Source organism: Atractosteus spatula, chromosome 8 (genome assembly GCF_055471065.1).
Source record: "Atractosteus spatula isolate fAtrSpa1 chromosome 8, fAtrSpa1.hap1, whole genome shotgun sequence".
NCBI lineage: Eukaryota > Metazoa > Chordata > Actinopteri > Semionotiformes > Lepisosteidae > Atractosteus > Atractosteus spatula.
This window is the reverse complement of record NC_142713.1, coordinates 51,251,049-51,272,291: the sequence shown is the minus strand read 5'-3', so window position 1 is coordinate 51,272,291 and position 21,243 is coordinate 51,251,049. Positions and strand designations below refer to the sequence as shown.

General features: G+C 36.3%; 1 protein-coding gene across 2 annotated transcripts in view; it reads left to right on the top strand.

The window, feature by feature from the left end:
• The window catches only part of LOC148829783 (alanine and arginine rich domain containing protein), a 47,119-nt gene that overhangs the window by 11,440 nt on the left and 14,436 nt on the right, over positions 1 to 21,243 (top strand). The window contains exons 12-33 of one of the 2 annotated variants that reach the window (XM_088922890.1): positions 354 to 414; positions 951 to 2,620; positions 3,376 to 3,535; positions 3,986 to 4,047; positions 4,135 to 4,234; positions 4,669 to 4,773; positions 5,141 to 5,169; positions 5,250 to 5,310; positions 7,094 to 7,138; positions 8,550 to 8,852; positions 9,005 to 9,046; positions 10,323 to 10,424; positions 10,706 to 10,791; positions 12,415 to 13,338; positions 14,466 to 14,683; positions 15,007 to 15,192; positions 15,517 to 15,547; positions 15,852 to 15,993; positions 16,944 to 17,157; positions 17,719 to 17,902; positions 18,165 to 18,311; positions 19,586 to 20,554. In XM_088922890.1, the coding sequence (XP_088779016.1) occupies positions 354 to 414; positions 951 to 2,620; positions 3,376 to 3,535; positions 3,986 to 4,047; positions 4,135 to 4,234; positions 4,669 to 4,773; positions 5,141 to 5,169; positions 5,250 to 5,310; positions 7,094 to 7,138; positions 8,550 to 8,852; positions 9,005 to 9,046; positions 10,323 to 10,424; positions 10,706 to 10,791; positions 12,415 to 13,338; positions 14,466 to 14,683; positions 15,007 to 15,192; positions 15,517 to 15,547; positions 15,852 to 15,993; positions 16,944 to 17,157; positions 17,719 to 17,902; positions 18,165 to 18,311; positions 19,586 to 20,554 (5,841 nt within the window). Of the gene's footprint in view, positions 1 to 353; positions 415 to 652; positions 847 to 950; positions 2,621 to 3,375; positions 3,536 to 3,985; positions 4,048 to 4,134; positions 4,235 to 4,668; positions 4,774 to 5,140; positions 5,170 to 5,249; positions 5,311 to 7,093; positions 7,139 to 8,549; positions 8,853 to 9,004; positions 9,047 to 10,322; positions 10,425 to 10,705; positions 10,792 to 12,414; positions 13,339 to 14,465; positions 14,684 to 15,006; positions 15,193 to 15,516; positions 15,548 to 15,851; positions 15,994 to 16,943; positions 17,158 to 17,718; positions 17,903 to 18,164; positions 18,312 to 19,585; positions 20,555 to 21,243 lie in introns of both variants that reach the window. The other variant, XM_088922889.1, reaches the window with a different exon arrangement.

Genomic DNA, 21,243 nt, shown 5'->3' with positions numbered 1-21,243 from the left:
AAATCTTATGGAAAACATTTTTCAAAACAGATAAAGGAAGATCTAAATAGGTTTAAGTGAGGACATTTAAAACAATTGAATAATGTAGAAGACTTTTTATAACCATTAATGTGGATCCTTGAAAGCTTGTAAGGAAACATTAAGCATGTAAATATGGGATATTTTCATATATACTGTAATTCCTATTTTGTGACTCTAAATTGATTTTCTCCCATATGAAATACCAGTATAACACAGTATATGTACTGAGTATATGTATTGTATTGTTATGCTTTTGACATTTTAATAAAATTAGTAACTGCACACTGAGCTATCAGTTTTTATTAAAATGTTCATGTTTAATTAACTTACAGAAACAACAAAAGCCAAACCTGAAGAAACTTTTAAATGCTTCCCAGAAGGGCAGGAAGAATGGTAAGTTTCTATATTTCTTGTTCATTTAACAGTTATTTCAGCGCATGAAAACCTGAGTGTTTATCATTCTGGGATACATTTGAACATTTGACTTTTTTATTTTTGTCACCCTTATTGACTTAAAACATTTGTATATTGGTCACCATGGTAGGCATTTTGTTGGCTAGGAACTGTTTATTGCACAGTTTTGATGTTTTGGTGTAGTACTTTATTAGTAACCTGAGATCCTACCCTGTAGTAAAAACAGATTCCCCTGATTGGAGGAGTGAAGGAGAGTCAGAGAACGAGAACAAGGATGGATCTGAGAGAAATTCTTGCCCCCCCTCGACTTTACCCCTGACTTCCAGTACCCTTCACATAGCAAACCCTTCACCTCAGTCCTTTTCCAAACCTCCTCAGATGACCTCTACCCCTCTCCAAGGCTCCAGTAAGGTAAAGTGTTTGTTGCTAACTTTTACATCTTTGTGGCTTTTCTAACATCCTTTTCTCTTTTTTCATTTATTTCCACCAACAAACCATCTTCTTGGGCTTTAAAGAGAACCATAATGAGGCTATTCTTGAAGAAAGTGTAGGATATGCCACAACGAGCCAGAAAAGCAGTCACCACCAAGAAGATAATGTCAGTGAGAACTCAGATCAAGACATTTCTGAGGAAGTTGAAGGTGAAGACGACGACGATGATGGGGAGGAGGAGGAGGAAGAAGAAGAAGAAGAAGGGGAGGAGGAGGAGGAGGAAGAAGAAGAAGAAGAAGGGGAGGAGGAGGAGGAGGAAGAAGAAGAAGAAGAAGAGGAGGAGGAGGAGGAGGAGGAAGAAGAAGAAGGGGAGGAGGAGGAGGAAGAAGAAGAGGAGGAAGAGCATCTGGAAGATGCTGTAGCAAGTGTGTGCATCGCAGCCATAGCAGGAGATGAAGAAATGGATAAACAGTGTAATTGTAGAGGAGATGATGTTAAAAGTGCTGAAGCTGATGTTGGTAATGATGCTAACAGAATACATTCATCTGTTGAAGTCAAAGAGTTTCTTAAAGAGAGAACAGAAGAAATTGTTGGACAGGTTGTGACTTGTCAAAACTATATACCAGATGAGGAAAAAAGTAATAATTCTGCAGCAAATGAAGACAAAGATGCAGTTTTGGATAACAGTGAAACCACAGAGGAAAGAATGGTTTCAGCACATATAGATATTGAAGCAGCAAAAACTGTTTCAGTCATTCTGTCAAGAGATGGCTCAGAAGAAGAAAACCTTGATTCTGAAAAGCTTTCTGTCAATAGGGGTATTGCAGAAAGTGATTCTTCAGCAGTAAGTAAATCAAGGAAACATTTTCAACCAAGCAAAGGAAATGGCAAGTCTTTAGATGATTCCTGGGATTCTGAGGAAGGAGCTTCGATGGACGAGCAAGTACTGCCTAAAGATAAATTGAATGCAATAAAACATCCAAATGATGTTCCTGTGTCATTAATAGTCGGTCACTATGAGGCTGCATTTGATGTCACAAATGATTATGATGATAAGTTAAAAGACAGAGACAGTACAATACAGGACCATTTGGAATGCATTGATGATGAAAAGAATATCAAAGAGGAAGAAGAGGGTGAAATCCAGAATGTAGATCATAGAATTCTCAATATACCTGTTAAGGTTAATAAAGCTGAAGTAAATTTTGACAAAAATCAAAGATCTAAAAGCAAAGTTCCGAATGCAGGGTCTGCTAAATCTGATGGTCATCAAAAGACAGGAGTTAACATGAACAAGAGTGTAATTCTTGAAAATAAAGATTTATCTGAAAGTGAAGAAGATTCTTGGGACTCTGATCAAGCCAAGCAGAAGAACAATAATAACAAGAGCACTGTATCACATAGTAGCAGAGATGAAAGTGGGCAGAAAATGGACAAGCAGATAGGAAAGCATTCTGATGAAGACCTGGATTCAGAACCAATAGCCTGGGATGATGTAGAACATCATAAAGGTGTAAAAGACACAGCTTTTCAAAGAGTCAAAAATGTGAATGATAGTTACTCAGAACAGGGCTGTAAAGCAGGGGGCACCAATTTGGTCCACCCTGCTGATCTAGATATGGATGGGCAGTCTGAATGGAGTGTTGATTGTGTTGAAGAACACTCAAGTCACCACCAGGATGCTGGATCAGCTTATCTCATGGTAACTTATCTTGAAAAAGAACCAAAGCAGATGTTGGAGGAAGATATGAAGGTCAGAATAATACATCTATATATACATTTTAACAGAGATCAAACCTGGGGTATTAATACATGTAGAAGATTTGAGCCTACTGTATGTAGCCTGGTCTCATTATCTCTTAAATAACTAAGGAAGGTTGGACCTGATCGGTACAGTGATACAATGGAAAGGAGACCAAAGGAAATCCATATTGTTGCTTTAAGTAGTGCTGGTGGTTCTCTTTTCTCTGGACCAGAATTTCTAACCCACTGCCCCTGTATGTTGATGGGAGACACTTTAATATTGTGTGTGTCATCCTTCAGATAGAAATCTAAACCCAGATACTAAATCCACTTTGGGATTGCACAGAGTTTGGCCTTCCTAAATTCCACCCTTAATTTGATTGCTAAAGTTATTTACCATTTATCCACCTGATGTGCTATGCAAGAGGGTCTGCTGATACCTAATGAACTACCTGAGCGTGATGCATCAGTGGTGAGTGAATTGAGACTAATACGAAAAGCACTGCACAAATGCAGAAATCATTATTAACCTTAGACCTGGCTATTGCATCAGAAGACCTGTTTTGGATTATTGAATGATCTCATTCGAAATTCCCACTGATTCAGTATCTAGAGGTATCTAGGTGGTTTGTTCCATACATTCAGAACACTTTGATGAAATGCTTTTTATTGTGCAAATCTAAAGTTAGAATATGTTCCTTAGTTAAATCTCTATGATCATCTTGAGAATGGAAATCCCATTTGACTATATTTTGGTTGTAATAGGAAGACTATTCAACGGATGAGGATGAGGACGGAGAAGAGGGTGAAGAGGAAGCAGATGCTGAGGTTCTAGAAAACCTGCCTAGTTTAAAGAAAGGATCTGGCAGTGTAGGTGATGTGATGCTGCCGGAAAGCAAAGCCACTTCAAAACATGTCAAAAGAGGTAAACAAATACCTAATTGATACAGTACATAAATATGACTGATAAAATCAACAAAATATATATGTTCTATTACATTCATATTACTATTACATTCAAAGAGATGGAATTCCTGTCTTACATTTCCTGTCCTCTTTGAATTATTAATTCACTGTTTTGGGGAAAAAATACAACAATTATTCCCATTATTAGAATTTAAGATAGGGGTCCAAAAGGTGTTTAAACATTAATCATAATAAAACGTGTGATCAAAACTTGTGAAATTTGTGATTTATTGGTGACCTAAAAAGCCATATGAATTAAGGCTATCCAGGATCAGAATAGGAGATCCCTGGTGTAAAACATCTAAAAGCATGTAGTATAACTGAACTTTTAAGGAGATAAAATAAATTAATCTACCTTGTTGATTTCAATATCTTGTTAAAAATTTAAATATAACTAATTTTATACCAGATTTATTGTCTGAGTTGGGTCTGGAGCCAGCTGAGGAAGAGGACTCTCCCTGGGACTCTGAGGTAAGTAGGTAGTCTCAGTTGTTATGAAGCATGAATTGTAATCTAGGTTTATATTTGTCTGTTATTAACATTTTTTTCTTCAAATAGTCTGCTTCTGACAGTCCAAGAAAGTTTCAGAATGGATCCACAAATTCTGCTGTTAAGGCACAAACAGTAATGCACAGTATTTCAGAGGAAGCCAATGAAGGTAATTTTTAAAAAATCTGAAATGCCATGTGAATTAAAATAAATAAGAATATAGATTATACAGTGTTTTAATATTGCTCTTGTTTTATGCTTTAAATCACCTGTTATTCCATTTCATGCTTTATGAAATAGGTATATGGCCATGGTAAGTATTTGTATTTTTCACATTGAATACTCAATAGCATTTACTTCACTACTTAATTCTTTAACAATGATATATTATTGTAACTAAGAAGTTATTACAAGATTGTAAGTTAAATGATGCAGAATGATCAATTCTTTTTGGTTTAAATACCTCAACATTTAAAACTAAATGGGAAAAGGGAACATTGTTCATTTACGATGAGTTAGTTTTCTTTGCCTAATGAAAAAACAGCAATGTTTTTAAGGTAAATTACATTTTGAAACTGAATTTATATTAAATTCCTTCCATAGAACTGTTTTACGTTCCTTCTTTCTTAAGAGGATCAAGAAACTATAGGATGGCTAAACTAGAGGATTCAAGGAGTATAGGCAGGCCTGGTGGCCCAAGGGGACTGGGTATGGATGTTAATTTTAGCCATTAACTCTGCACTTCAGCACTTGAAAATGGCATGACTGTCATTCAAGAAGACTGGCCATAGTCCACCATATACAGGAGTGAGGGGCATACAGAAGCTCATTGCATACTCACCTTCATTACTAATATAGTCTAGTGTGTTAACTAGTGTTGTCATTTGGGTTGAATGGTTTTGCTTTATGTGTCATTCATAACCCATTAACCAAAGTTACTCTGCATGAGGTGTAAGGCCTTCTTGAGAAAGAGCTGGCATGTGATTTTGGTAAATGTACAGGGATCCTCTGCAGTAACTGCATTAACTGTATGATATTTTCTTGTTTGTTTTGTTTACATGTTACTGTATTTCAGGTGCAGAAGATATCAATTTGGAAAAGAAGGTAATTTCAATTGTCTTTTCAACATTTTAAACCTTTCCAAGCCTGATAGGTGTAAAAATGTTGTTTTGATTTTTCCTTAGGCATTGAAAACTCTGCCAGTATCTGCATCATCCAGCCCAGCAATGCATGTAGAGAAAACAGGTATTGTATTTTTTTTTACTCTTTTTGTTGACATTTTCTATTCCAAATAGTACTTTTTATATACCCACCCGATTTGGAAACACCAAAAGCATTTTCAAGTCTTAGCTACAAACTCAGCAACCGTACATGTGGGAGAATGAGGAAGTGTAGACAGATTTTTCTGCCCCTCCCACCTCCAGGTCAGTCATCTTTTCACATGTCACAGGAAGTGCAGAACAGATTGAAGGAGAGGCACATCTATCACTGATAGTATGAATATGAATGAACTGTGGAGGGTACTACTTGTCACCAAACCTGGCTGACTAATCCCAACTCTTCCAGCGGTTGTGCTAAACTGATTTTAGCAAATTTCTGGAGCATGTTGATAGCAGTTGATTAATGATAAGATATGATGCATGGATCATAAAGCCCCATCTGCATTTGGGCGAAAGCCTTCACCACTTGAGCCATCCAGAAGCCCTGTTTACTCAGTAAAAAAGGAAATGTAGTATTCTTCCACAAACTCTGAAGACATAAAAGGCATTCTTAAAGAATACTTCAGGGGACGTTGGAAAATGAATAAGTTTCTCTTTTTAGGATTTTTTTCTGTGCAGTTTGTTACTTTTGCTAGGTACTATATCATTTTCATGGTGAACAATAAGCAGGTGATGACATTTCAAATAAAATTTATTTTGCTACTGGCTATTTACCTGGGCAAGACGGATACACCAGATTTAAAGATATATGTGCCGTAAAAACAAAAATACTTCAGAATTAAAATGTGCACCTAGAGCAACACCAAAACATATGTGCACCTTTTTGTTACACCTGGGCTTTAACTCCTGCATCTAATAAAGAATAGGTTGATTTAATCATATATATATACTGTATATACTGCATATTGGATATACAGTATATATGAATCTGAATGTATAATATAAAAACTAGAAGTAAAAAACAGTAAAACAGTAAAATGAGTATCATTAAGTACCAAGATATGAACGTGTTTACAAATGTCTGTTAATTTTCTGTTTTCACAGTCAGTGCCACAGAAAAGTTTGTTTTTATTGTATGTGCTTGGTGACTTTATTATTTTGATCATTTACAATATTAAAAACTTGAGGGTATAGGTAGTTACAGTTCTGAGTGACAAAGTTTGAAGTATCCAGTGGCATTTTTTTAAAGGAATGAAAACCATGGTAATGCAATACAGTAACCTATACATGCTAGAAAAATATTTAAATATGCTTCCTATTCATAAGAACTCTACATAATCCAGACATTACTGTCTGACTTAAGTGTTCGAGTCCACCTTTTAAAACTTGTGTTGTCTTTGGTGCTCTGCTGCCCTGAAGCTATCGCTCTGGATCCTGTTTTAAATCAGAATGGCCAAATTTTTGATACATGTGCTGAATTTGAATTTTTCATGTCTTTCTTGGAACTGTGAACCCCAATACCACACCCGGTAGAATGAACAAGTGTAGACAGTGTTCTCCAACCTGTCCCCTTTCAAGTCACTTGTTATTTATTACATCTCAGCCAACACAGCCCCATACTGAAGGGTCATCTCTGATTTTATGAGAATCCCAGGAGTCATATTTATCGCTCAGAGCAGACAGTTCAGTTTTTAAACTCACTTAAAGACATAGAATGTTGGGGTGAGAGAATCTTGGGAATCTGTTTGAGATCAAGGTGTTACTAAGGTGACAGTATCCATGACAATAACAAGAATTTAAGATAACAAGCTTAAAGTATTTTCCCAGATGTACTGTAAGTGTCATGATTTGATTTACCTGTTTTACAGATTTAATGAAAGAACTTGGCTTGGGAGATGTGGATGATCTTGAAGGTAGCTGATTTCTTTGTAATACAATTTTCTTGAACATTTTGCTCCCTGTCTTCCTGTTGCAATTTACACATATTCATTATAAAAAATATCAATGTGATTAAATAAGAAAATTGCATTATATGATAAAACATAATTAAGAATAGATACAGTATATGTAGATGTATAATCTGGTTTGTAGTATTAAAGGATGAGCATGGAGAGATGGAAAAATTAATGTTTTGAACAGAGGATTGCATATAGCGTGTTTTTTTTTAATTATTACTCTATTTATTGATTATTTTGCTTAGAGTGTTTATAGAAACAGAAATACTTGAAAATGCAGTTGGAAATCTGTTGGAAATTAGCTTATAATTCAGTTTTGTTTTACTATGTAGAAACTATCGAAAATGCATAAAGGTCAGCAGAACCACAACAATATCTCACTATGTTGTTTTATTACGGCGAAGTGTTTCTTGTACAGTATATGCCCTGAAATTAAAAGCCTGCATCTTAAAATCTATTAAAAGTAGGTTTTTGCATAAGATCTACTAAATTAATATTCAGGGACTGGTTTTCAGAGACCAAGTTGAATGCAAAAAGAAAACCAACTATTTAAAAAAATATATTTTCTTTTCTGCAATTACATCTTTCTGTGTTAGAGGTACACTCATCTCTTGTTTACAAATAATACTTTTTTGAATATTCGCTACAATAAATCACGTAAATTTATGCACAGTTTTCCATACACTACCATTTTTGCAATATTAAATAATTATTTTCAAATACATTTTATAATTATTAATGAATAATTAATAATGTTTTTTAAGCATAAAGAAAAGTTTTATCTTGATATTTATACTATACCTTATAGTAAATACTTTATTGCAAAATGTCAACTATATGACGATTTCTATTATGATAGCTGTGTCTAAATAGATATTAATTATCATCTAATACTGTATGTATTGTACTTATTTTAATGACTATACTATTCTAATATAATATTGTGTAAATTATTGGAATACGTTTTTGTGGGACTCAGGAACCAGTTAGCGACTCTTACATGTAGATTAATTTAAAATAAAGTGTTGATAAGTGTTGAAAACATTATGAATCAATTAAAATAAAAAAGATAACAAAACTAATTACACCATAAACATGCTTACCTTTTATAATTTGTGGGTAAATGTTTGCACACCCTTAGCAGATAATAAAAGTTATATCTTTACTCTTGAACAAAAATATCAATGTTACAAGCTGTTTTGTTGGTTTTTATTATGACCCATGTACCTAGTCATTGATGCACAGTGCCAATTAAATTATTAATTGGTACCAGTTTGACTTTTCTTTGCAGTATAGAAATTTTGTAAACTTTTGGCCTTGGCTTTATTATTGGTGATTCATGTTCTTAATGGTTTTTATCTTTGTTCAGGTGATTCAGACTGGGACTCTGTCAGTGCTACAAGTAGAAATTTAACTGGCAGTGGTAAGGTGACTTCACCAAAGCAAGAAGAAAAAAGGGCCAGTCTTCCCGCGCCTGTCCTTTCGACATTGCAGGGGAAGGTTTTTGAGCCTGAGGGGTCTACCCCACAGCAGACGCCAGCTCAGGAAGAGAGGCCCCCTGCCTCTCTCTCTGCCCCTCTGCCAAGTCCAAGGTCCCTGCCTTCACGGTCCACACCTCAGCCGCAGCCACGGACCAGGAAGATGTTGCCGGTGAAAGGCGGAGGTGAAGAAGGTAAACTTAACACCGAATGTTCTTCAGCAGGAATGAGTATATTAAACTGATCAGTTACAGTGGAATTATGAGCTCATCAGCCACTGCGCAGGTTAAGGAAACACATTGTCTTTTTTTTCCAATCTCCTTTTCTTTGATGTGAAAACCCACAGGAGAACCCGTTTGCGTTCCTGCAGGCTCAGTTTTAAGAAGCCGTGAGTTCATTTCACATCACCATATCACATTTCTTATTGCTTCTTGTCAAAAATAGCAGCCTAGCCTTAAGTAGTCCTTTTGGCTTCATTGCTTGCTTTCCTATATACAGTATATAGTGTACAGTATTAATACATTTAGATATAAAGTAAGGCTATATTAAATGTCTTGGCTGCAACTTTTTATGTGATAATGCTAAAAAATTATCATCTTTGATTCCATATTTAGAAAGTGTTTATATACTGTATACACAGTACTGTATCTTGCAAAAGTATTAATCCTTTTGAAATGATTAAATTAATATAGCTGTCCCATCAGTTATTCCCAGCAACCTTGAGATAGCCTAAGCAGGTTTGTAAAGAAGAATAATGAGGGAAACATGCACCATCCTAATGTAAAAAGTTGACAAAGTCTTATCCAAAAAGACTCACTGTAATTGCTTCCAAAGGTGCTTTCCAGCAAGCAGTGACTTAGTGGGGTGAATTATTATGCAATCAGCACATTTTTGCATTTGATTTGGCCTTGCAGTGTTTGCTGACATTTTACTTTTTTTTTGACCCATAAAACATTCAGTTTGAGCATTCTAGTTTTGATTAAAAATATTAAAATGTATACACACACAATTTCTTTAATACAGCAAAATGGAACATCTGACAGAAAGTCCATGAAGAAAGTAAGGGCATTAGTACCTCTGCAAGACACTGTACAAATTAGAAAGAGCTCCCCCGTAAGATGTCAGGTTTAAGAGAATCAGTATGGTTAATAATCTTTACAGAAAACCGCTATAGTTTTACTGCATTACATTGGTAGCTACTAAATAATTGAAAACAAACATCATTTGCAGGTATAGTGGATGATTAAGTACATCATGGTGATATATACATTTACATATTATTATAGTTTTATAGATATATTTAGAGGTATGATTTAATCTAAAGCTTTGATATGCTTATTGCTTAAAATATTAAATATTGTGCTTCTGATTTATAAAAAGAGGGCAATGTTTTAAAAAGTTGTTAAATATGCAATATAAACCAAAACCAAGCTGTGAAAAGCTGTGTGGGGCTGGGATGCTGTGGATATCTGGTGTATTGTATATCTGACATGAGTAGACTTACTTAAATAATTTAAATATCTCTCTGTCCAATAAAATTGTTGTAGTTGGAAAAAAACATGTAATAAACATATGCCTGTGTTATTAACAATTTGAATCATTAAGGAAATCACAGTTATGAACTTGTTTTTGATCAGAACCTAAGAAATGCATCCTTTTTTTAGAATCAGACTGGGATTCAGAAAGTGATGCTTCTGTTTCTAGTCCAGAGAAGTCTGGAAAACATCAGCCAACTGCAGCAGAAGAGAAGGCCTCATCTGAGCAAAGTAAATTAAAACTGCACTTTGATGTAGTTTACTGTCATTTGTGAATATGTACAATAAGATATTATACAGATCTAGTCATCAAAGTAGCCGGAAATGAAATCCTTATGAAATGAAAAAGTTTGCATGACTTAAAACATGACTTACTATCAAAATCATGGGTTATCATAAAAACTGGTAGTTAAACTGTTGAACTATTAATTTTTAAGTACAAAATAAGTTATATCATGCATATTTCTTTTCATGTACGATGCCAATTTGTTTTGTAAATTTATTCCAATCAGACACAGCACGGTCCAAAGACACACTCCTGTCCCCAGAGGAGGAACAAAGTGAAAGCAGTTCTGAACCTGAGGGGGGTTTGAATGAGGTGGGTCGTTGTGCAGGCTCTGCATTTTAGCTTCTTTTGTCTGCTCTAAAACAATCGAGATTTACTGAGGCTGTTTCCAAGTAAACAGGTGATTTTGAGGATTGTGTCCAAAATGCCTTTAAGTTTGCGGTCTAAGTGACTAAAAGTATAAAGTTAACTGTTTAGAGTGAGGCTCTCAAATGTAGACACATTTACAAATGCAACAAAATCACTTCTTGGTGATCAGTGTAGAAATAACATTTTAATCACTGTTATATACCTAATCTCATCACATTTTACTGATAAAGGGGCACATCTGTGTTATTTTTTCAATGCATAATTAAGTGTTAAAATTGCTTATGTATTTGATATTTTGCCTGCAGTTGTATTATTATATATCTTAAACAACTTAAAGAAACATATTACAAAAATATTAAATACCTTACTTGTCAGGATCTCCAAATTATTTAAAATGCCATGGTCTGGTGCCAAACATTCAAACATTAGAGAATAAAAGCGAAAATACCATACCTGTTTTTATACAGATTGTACTAAACTACAGACTGTAGTTTGTTTATTGAACATTGATATTTTTCTATGGAACTTTATTATAACATTATTTGCATCTGCGCTACAACTCATTAGATTACGTCCTGCTACACAATTGGTTCTTTTCAGGAAAAGCAAATGTTTCACTTTTTAACCATCAGGTGTGTATCTACATTTAATGCAAATGTCACCCTCACGGACAAGGACACCTTTAATTCTTTCATATAGTGTGTTTTATTATTCACAACGGTATTAATACATGATTTCCTTTTACAGATGTTTAAATGAGCTTGTGAAAGGAAACGTTTTAATAGTGTTTTTAATACATGATTCAGCAAACTACAGTAAACAAGCAGCAAAAACAGAACATGGCGTTGAGAAAGCACAAGAATGCAAAGCACAGACACACTGTTAATTTTGATGAAAGATGAAACACAATTTTCAAACTGATTTAACTCTGCATTGGCCAAAAATAAAAACATTGGATTTATGATACCTTTTATAATTGTAGCAAGATTCATTTCTAACCTAAATATAGTTAAGTTCATACCTTGGGAGCGATAGACGAAGTGAATAAAAAGAATTGAGTTTGAATTCAAACTGCTGAGCTTCCCTCGTTGAGTGAAGTTCATGTGACATTTACAGCGTACAGTTTATTTTATATCGCAATGTGAAGTACAATATCTTGCCTGCGCAAACATTTCATGGGATGGTAAACCACTAAAACAAATCTTATTCTCATATTCTCTGACAAAAAAGTATTTAATATTATAATGATCGGCTTTTATCAAACCTGTAATTGCATATTTTAAAAGGCCACTAATGAGCACTAAGTACAAGAGCTCTTGTAAGCCTTTCACGAATCAGCATATTGGTTAATTGGAATGATACTGATTTGTTTTCATCAATAGTGTCAAGAATGTTCAGATTACCATTTACAAATCAGATTTTTTCACTTGAATTATAAGCTGTTATTCTCGGTCTCTGATATCTATGTCTTGCTTACTTGTTATAAGAAAAATTGCTCTGCTTTTTAGACTGGTGCTGTTTGCTGTTTTTAACTATTCTTCTCTGTGTCTACTCATGCTGCCAAAGGACAAAGTTCTGCCAGATACCACAGAGTTAGAATTAAGTAATCCTTACCACATTGGTCCTGTGGAGTCTGACATTCAAGTAATTCAAGAAGAAGATCAGGAGAGTGATGATAGACTATGTACAGCTGAGGACAGCTCTGAGGTGCCATGGGAAGCACGATATGAACAAATATGGGTAGAAAAGGAAAAAAGAGAAGTAAAATCCCATTACAAGAATGTAGCTGCTGAGTTAAAGGAAAAGTTTGGAGAAATTGCTCTAAAACAAAGTGGAGAATCTACTCATACAGCGTCAAAAAGTGGAGACGACAAAGCAGAGCCAAAAGACATTTCTGAAGAAGAATCCAGTGATGAAGAGATTGTGCACTTCGTGCCTACAGCTCAGAGTGGAGTTTTGCAACCTATCCCAGAGCAGCGGGAGTCTGGTTTGGATGACTCTGTTACTGAACCAGAAGAAAAACAGCAGGCACAGCTAAAGGGCAGAACGCAACCATATGAACCATCAAACAGTAATGGAAACAGAATCAGAAATGACAGCCCAAGTCCTGAAAACACTGAGCATAATGTTGATTATGACAACATTTTCAAACGTGAAAATAAAACACCTTCTCCTGAACACAAGGCGGAGAACTATATAGAAGGCTATGACACAGACCTAGACTCAGATTCTGGAAACAGTGGAGGAGGAAATTCAGATTTAAACCCTGATGAAAGTAGGAACTCAAATGAAAAAGCAGGTCGTTCCCACAGTATGACACCCAGAGCAAGCATCAGTGAAAAAAGTGAAAAATCTACTGGTGTTGACATTAAGCACCTCGAACTAACCGAGGACAATCATGAGCCCATCCATACTTCCTCTCAGTGTGCAGCTTCTAAACGCCCTTCAGATGAAGAGCTTGAGGAAGATATGCAGAGGTTTAAGAATGAGGTAGGGATGCTGAAGGTTGTATTCCTGGCTTTGGAGAAAGAAAAAGCGCAGCTGCAGAAAGAGGTAGAGGATTCTGAAACCCATTCTCATAGTCTGTCCACACGTGCCATGGCATACTTCAGCTGCTTGTGCATGAAGGGGCCATTTTACTGACTGGAGAACACAGGGCAAAAACAAAATGAAAAACTTTTTGCCCGCTTTTTACTTATTCTTCTAAACCTTCTATTTGTCATTTAGAATTAGGCAGCTTTTTAGATTGTCACTCCACTGATCCTGCTCTTGCGCTTATTTGTGTTTCTTTTATGAGCTTTTTGTTGCCTTTTGACAGAACAAGCCATTCTGATTAGGAGAATGGAATTCATTCCTTTCTTCATTTTTATTTGGGGAAATTTCTGTTTAGTTTTTGGCAACACTTTCTACTGTATGTGAATCCCATCATTTTTCAGAAGGGTTTCTCATTTCCTTCATTTCCTCTGGAATCCTTACCTCCAATATTTACCATGCTTAGGTCTGTCCTCTGTGGCTTTTATCCTTTATTTTGTTCCTGTCCTTAGTTCATTGCCAGGCATTGTATATCCCAATGAGATTATTTGGCTTACATTCTGAAAAATGTGCATGAGCTATTCAATTATATGCTTTTGTAAAAAATAATTGGGCCTTTCCTTCACACTTCAGTTGAGATATGTTCTACGAACAATCACTACTTAACTTTCGTGGTGTATTTATTAATTCAAGTTACTCTTTTTTTTTATATGTAAACCATCATCCATCATCTCTACAAAGCACTGACTGCTTTGAATGTTTTTACTGTTCATATACCTGTTTGTGCCTAACTTTGAAATCTTTCTTTTGAGTCTTCTGCCATTGAGGAATCACCTGTTCTTTTTTTTCTACCTGATTCTTTTTTTTATAGTTTGAACTTTTAGAAAATAAAATATTTTAGAAGTTTTGTTGTAGACTGACTACCATTGAGATTTCTTCTTTGTAATTAATGTTCACATTATATTTATTTTATGCTCTATTGGTTTATTTGAAAATAACAGGGTTATGTTCATTACAGTATGTTAATAAACAGGAGCTTGTTTGAATCCCTGGGTCATTTGTAAAATCTTTCCCTGTGTTTTCAGGTTTCCAGAGAAAAGAAGGCATTTGGAGGAAGTCAAATCTCAGCTGAACTGCAAGATTTAGAGAGACCCCACAGACAAACAGAAACAGAAAAATGTGAATCCAACCAAAAATCTAAAACACAGCATGACTCTGAAAAAAGGAACAGTTTTAAAAAAGAGGACCAAAAACCATTTAAAGTCACAAGAGGTGTTAGACAGAAGATTTCATCAATAAGGGGGTAAGAGTCAGGTTTCCTGTATATGAACATATTGTCTATTTCTGTCTTTACAAATAGACCAACCATGACTTTAGACAGTTCTTATGAAAGGAACAACTATTTTATTAGCCTTTTGTTGGATACTACATGTAGATGTGAGCCATTAATCACTATGCAACAGAAATACATCAAGCCATATGTATTTGTCACACAATCACATAAAGATCGCTTAAGAATTGGCTACAAGAAATAGTAATATATTGAAAGTGATTGAAAGTGTACCGTACTCAAAGTCTTCACAACACATCACAGCAAGGGTTAACGTGAAATCTGTGATCTTTTAGCCCTGACCTGACCTCCGATCAGGATGAGGACGATGTAGATAATGAAAGGATTCCAAAGCTGTCCAAACTGGAAGTGATTACAGGGGCCAGACACAGCAAGCCCCAGCAGGCCTTCTTTGTTAATGGAGATCCACTTTCTGTATTTGATGATAGTACATTAAGTGAGATGTCAGAAGATGGAGTAAGGTATATGCAGTATGCACTTTTCTTTTTTGACTCAATTGAGAAACTCTGTTTCAAAGTGAATGTTATTTTTTTTTTACCAATAAAAATAGCCATTTGAGCTTGTTGAGATGGAAGCCAATCAAAATGTGCTTTTGGAAAATGATGACAAATTCTGAAATTATACTGCATTATACCATCAGAAAATGTTTTTCTTTTAAAAGCTCACTCCATAATAATTTATTGACTCAAGCAGATGATGTACCTTCATGGACTGCAGTAAGAATTATTCAGGATTATTCAGCATTTCCTACTGTATGTTTTGATTATTTTGTATTTTCTTTTTAGGGCTCCAGTAGCTGTAACCCAAAAGAACAAGGTAATGGCCTTTGATAGTATATCATCCATAAACACTAGATTATAGGATACATGCATACATTAATTATTATTACTTACAAAGAAGTTAACGTAGCCATTACAGTATTTTAGAGCAAACATGCACTGGTAATATTCATTACTTTTGCAATTTTCCAAAACTCCATAACTGCATTAAATATGTATTTTGTCTCTGTTTTAGGCCTTTTTGTGTCCTAGATGTTGATTTAGAGATGCTCATCTGTTCATGTTGCATGGATTTTGTATGTAGCATATTCTTCAAATTACATTTGTTTTAAACTCTGTAGAGCAATGAAGAAATTGAATTGGCAGATGACTTTGATGACTTCACCCAGTCCTCCGATACAGCTACAGAAGATGTTGAATCCCCAATTTCAGGTTATCGCAATGCTTCTCTTCTGCTTAAACAGCTTGACTGTGGTTCAATAGGTAAGCAAGGCATCTGGGTCCCTGGGTTACTTGTATTAACAAAGTATGCAAATTTATTTCCCTGTCCATCTACTCATTCTTATTCAAACCATGATGCTGGCATGCAAAAATAACAATTAATTGTGGAAAATAGGTACTAGAATTTTAATTGGTATTAAGTGTCCATGTTATTCAACACAAAATATTTGGCATTTTGAGCTATACCATTCTCTATGCTGTGTTTTCATAATACATTAAAATGAGAAATTACAAACACATCTTATGAACACATTTCCACATAACAGTGTAAGACATCCTTTATATGTCTGATGGTGACTCTAAATCCTCAACGTTGTGTTATTTCATTTTTTCTTTTCAGTGTGGATTTAATGTCTACTTGTTCCTTAATCGTTTTTCTTTGTTTTTGATATGTACGTTCATATTATTATTTTAATTAATGGAATTGTGTGTGTACCACAGGATTACTGGAATTTGGAACAAGTAAAGGTTAATTCCACGCTTAAAAGTAGAAAGGAGGCACACAACGTTTCAGCTGTTGAGCTTTTCTTCAGGTGACACTTCAAGGAGGCTTAACAGACAAAATACAATGTTCTTCCTTTTCAGTGTGGAATTAGCCTTTACTTGTTCTTTTGCAGCCAATGCATGTTGATGCAGCTCCCCACTCAATTACTGGAATTACTTGGAATTAGTTTTAAGAGCACAGGACAGTTTTAACATTTATTTTTATAAGTGATGTAAAGATGTTGCTATTTATATATTTCGAATTTCTGAACTGTATGACCAAGTAACAGTCAGTGATGAATATAGAACAACTGATATTGAGATGGTTTATACAGTGCTTGATGGGTTTTATCAACTGTTTAGTTCTGACATACATTTAATAAAATATCTTAAAAAATTACAATACAGTACTGTACTTCTCCTTGCCAATTGATTCTTTAACATTGCAGATTCTATAAGTTTGGTAAAAATCCAGAACATGTTTCATGAGTATGAACGAACAATACAGAAGGAGAGAGGCCGTTATAATTTGCTGAATGACAAGGTCAGGCAACTGGAAGAAGAAAGGAGAGAACTTCGGAAGTCCTTGGAAGATACACGGGAGGGCAAGTCATCTCTGGAGCACCGGCAAGTGGAACTGGAAACAGATCTGAACAATCTGAAGTAAGCTGACCACTTTATTCTACACTTTTGTTAAATTGGTTTGTGATGCGAAGTTCATGTTCGATTTTAATCTGTACAGTATTGTTATAGTATCTGAAGATTTCTTTTAAAGAGGTACTGGAGTCCCAATTTCTCAGACCGGTTATTAAATGTCAGTAACTAAACGAATTAATTGACGTTATCGCAAAATTTGACAAATTCCGCATTCAGCACAAAATCATGAAATACTGCAAGTCGCCATGTTGTCGGAAACCCATGGTCTCACCACGAGCAAGAGAAGAGTTTGCGCAAATTGTGACATGAAGTGTCCCTTTCTGCTCACTAGTCACTGTAATGTCTAATGCATTCCGATGTACGAGTGAATAAGTACAGGTTGTTTGAAGTCGAGAGCAGTATTTCTTTCGGATTTAAAGAGATGTACTCGCAAGCCTTCTTGTATAAATGTAAGAAGGCCGCTTCAAGTCAACGTGTTCAAATTACACAGCTGACCAGTTGCAGCAGTGGGCACAGCTGATTGTCTGCGGAGCTCTGGTGATGGATGACCTGTTGAAATGCCTGCAGGTTTGTCCTGAAGCAAGAGCGAGAGAAGCAAAAGAATGCAGTGATGCTGTATGAGAAGAGCCGCGACCAGCTGCGGAAGAAAGAAGAGCAGTACTGTCAGGAGCTGGAGGGGAAACAGCAGGTGGAGCTCACCATGAGGAACCTGGAGATGGAAATGAGAGCCTTGATCAACAACATGAAACAGGTCTGGTGGTCCCTTACGCAGCAGGGATTCTTATTTGAAAATAAACATGGCCATGCCAGAACCTCACTGTGGAGAATTGAACATGCATTGCTCTTAACAAGTTTCTTTAGTACATTATTTTTTTCTTCTCACGCAACTTTTTTTCGTAGGTTCAGTAGATACATTTTCACAAATTAAATGACTAAAATTAGACTCGGTCAATTTGTTTCCCCTTTGTGCGCTAAATTGCTGTGCTACGTTTCTGTGAATCTATTCTTCATAGCTTGAGGAGGACCGGAATGAGGCGCAGCGTCTGCTGACTCAGGAACGAAATGCCCGGGTCCTGCAGGAAGGCATCCTCAACAATCACCTTCGTAAGCAAAAGGAAATTGAGGAGGAGAATAAAAGGACCGTTACAAAAAGTACAGAGGTAATGAAATGACTTTTCTAAGCCTGAACGTAATAAGCAGGTTTGTTTATTTACACTAAGCTTAAAATCTCAATTGAATAAACTGGAACTGCTGGTAACTATACAGTAAGAGTTAGCACTTTTATACAAGAAACAAAAACAAACTCTCTCTCAGTGACTGGGGCCCTGGGTTCATTTCCTGGGGTTCTACCTGCGTGGAGTTTTTATGTTCTCCCAGTGTTCATGTGATATTCCTCCAGGTGCTTCCGTTTCCTCCCACAGCCCAAAGATAAACTGGTCAGTTAATTGGCTTCGGTAGAATTGTCCCTGGTCTGAGTGTGTGTCTCTGTGTGCCCTGCGATGGCCTGGTGTTTCGTCCAGGGTGTACCCTGCCTTGCACCTGTTGCTTGCCGGTTTGGGCTTCGGTTTCTCCCGCGATCCTGTACTGGATTTAGCTGTTTAGAAGATGGGTGGATGGAAGTTGCTTTGCTTGTACAGTATAATTGAAAAGGGGCAACAATATACAGTAGGAGAAATATTTACCTAGGGAATCTTTTCACTTGCCACATCGTAGGTGTTTTTTTTGTTTTGTTTTGTTTCAGTTGATGTTTTGGTTTTATTCAAACGGCATTCCTTAAGTTAATAAGAACATAACAAAGATCACAAATGGAGGAGACCGTTTGGCTCATGTATACAGTACAGCTTGGTTGCCAATAGCTAATTGATCTGAGGATCCACCTGTTCCGTGAAAGCAGTCAGGGCACTGGCTCCAACACTATATCCAAGTGTCTTGTTCCCATAACCTTTTGTGTAAAGAAGTGCCTCCTCTTGTGTTTAAATGCACTTCCTCATAGTTTCCACGTGGCCAACTGGTGTGCGTTTCAATACACATTCAGAAGAAATCTATAGAATTGACTTGTTGAATGCCTTTGAAGATTTTGAATACTTGAATCAGGACATTCCTTTGAGCCCCAGAACGTAGCTCTTGTTGACAGATTCCAAAGCAGCAATGTTTTGTTACTTGGTGACCAAAAGTTGAAAACCGAACAATTTTAACACTATAGTCCTTGGTGTATATACCTTTTAACTGCATATTCTAACATCGTTTGCCATTTGTATTGTCTATCGACATTTTCTTGAACATTTAAATGATGGATCAACATAAATATTTTTTGTAATTTTGTTGGTTTTAAAAAAATAATTAATGTTTTCCAAAAAAGCAAATAATGTTTGGTAAATTTGATGGTACCTTGGCTGGAGAGCATAACTAAGTTATCTTATTTTCTTCTATAAAGATTCTTTCCCAGCTGGGTGAAGCAAGTGACAGAAAGAAGGATCTCCTGCAGCAGAACCGCAGTCTTCAGGATGAAGTTGCCATGCTAAAGCTGGACCTGGATCGAGCTAAAGCTCATAATCAGCAGGAAGAGGCAAAGTACTCTGAAGAGAATGAGGCTCTTAAAGAAAAGGTTGAAGATTTAAAAAGAGATCTAAAGTTAAATGAGGAAGCTCTGGCACAGACGGTGTTTCAGTACAATAGTCAACTTAGTGCTCTGAAAACAGAGTGTTCCGTGATTACGTCTAAGCTGGAGCATGAGAAACAAGCCAAAGACAAGCTTGAGACAGAGCTGGAATCTGTAAGGGTCCGACTGACTTCAGCACTACAAGAGGTAGAGCGCAGCCAGGCTGCCAAAGCTGATGTAGAGCGCACTTTACAGCGAGAGAGAGATGAGTGGCTCCGCCTACAGGAGAAACACAACAGTGAGGCCACTAGCCAGCGGGAGTCCATTAACACCTTGTCTCAGCAGCTCAGCAAAGCAGAAGCAAAGGCCAACAGCCTGGAGAATGAATGCCACCGTGCCACCCTGTCTCTTACGGAAAAAGTGCTTCTCTTGGAAACCATGCAGCGCGAGAAGGAGCAAGCCCAGACCCGGCTGAAGGAACTGGAGGCTTCACTGCAAGCTGAGAAAGACCAGATGAGTAAGTCATTGTTCCGACAGGAGACCATGCAAGAAAGACTGGTCCAGGTACAGAGTGAGAACATGCTGCTGCGACAGCAGCTGGAGGAAGCTCAGAACAAGGGCATCATCAAAGAGAAAGTAGTGACTGACGTGCAGGACCGTTTTAGCGACATCCTGACCAAGCTGCGGGCTGACAGCGAGGAGAGGGTACATATGGTGGAAGAGAGGAGCAAGGAACTTGTAGCCAAAAACATTGAACTTAGAGAACAGATCTACAAGCATGAAAATGAAAAGTCAGAGAGAGAGGTAAGCATCTCCTTTATTATGCGTTGTATAAAATGGAATAGATGCTCTTTACACTTTTGAGGTTAAATAAAATATAGTGCTTGGCATATCCATGTAAATGTGTTACTAATGGACTTAGTAACTTAAATAGCTTAAATAGGGCAAGTATTTAAGATTTATGGTCCAGACATCACTTACAGTATGTGAGCTTGAACCATGCCATTATCTAGCTGTGACCAGGATTCACCACAGAGCAGAACATAGTTAACTAAGCGCCACCAGAGTTGGATTGTTTTATATAAGCTGAGGTATCATTGGCTTTCTATGCAACAGAATCACTGGTACCTACAAGGAAACCTCTGAGATTGCAGTGTTCTTATTTTCAGATTGCTTCTCTAGCCAATGCATTAGATGGCAACTGGTTTGACATTGGGTGCATTGGAAGAGTATAGCACTAATAAGGGATACAGTATACTGGTGCAAGAGTTGTCATCGTGAACTGTTGGTGGTGTCAATGGTGATTGAATTCCGAATTGTAACGATAAAAAAATTGAAAAATAATTGATTACTTTAATTTTCTAACATTAAAATGACAACAATTATATTTTACATTCTCACTATATTCTTAACTGTAAACTTGCTTGTCTATTTTTTACCCTAATCTAGGCTTCACCTGAAATCTAACCTAACTAGACTAGATTAGGTAATCC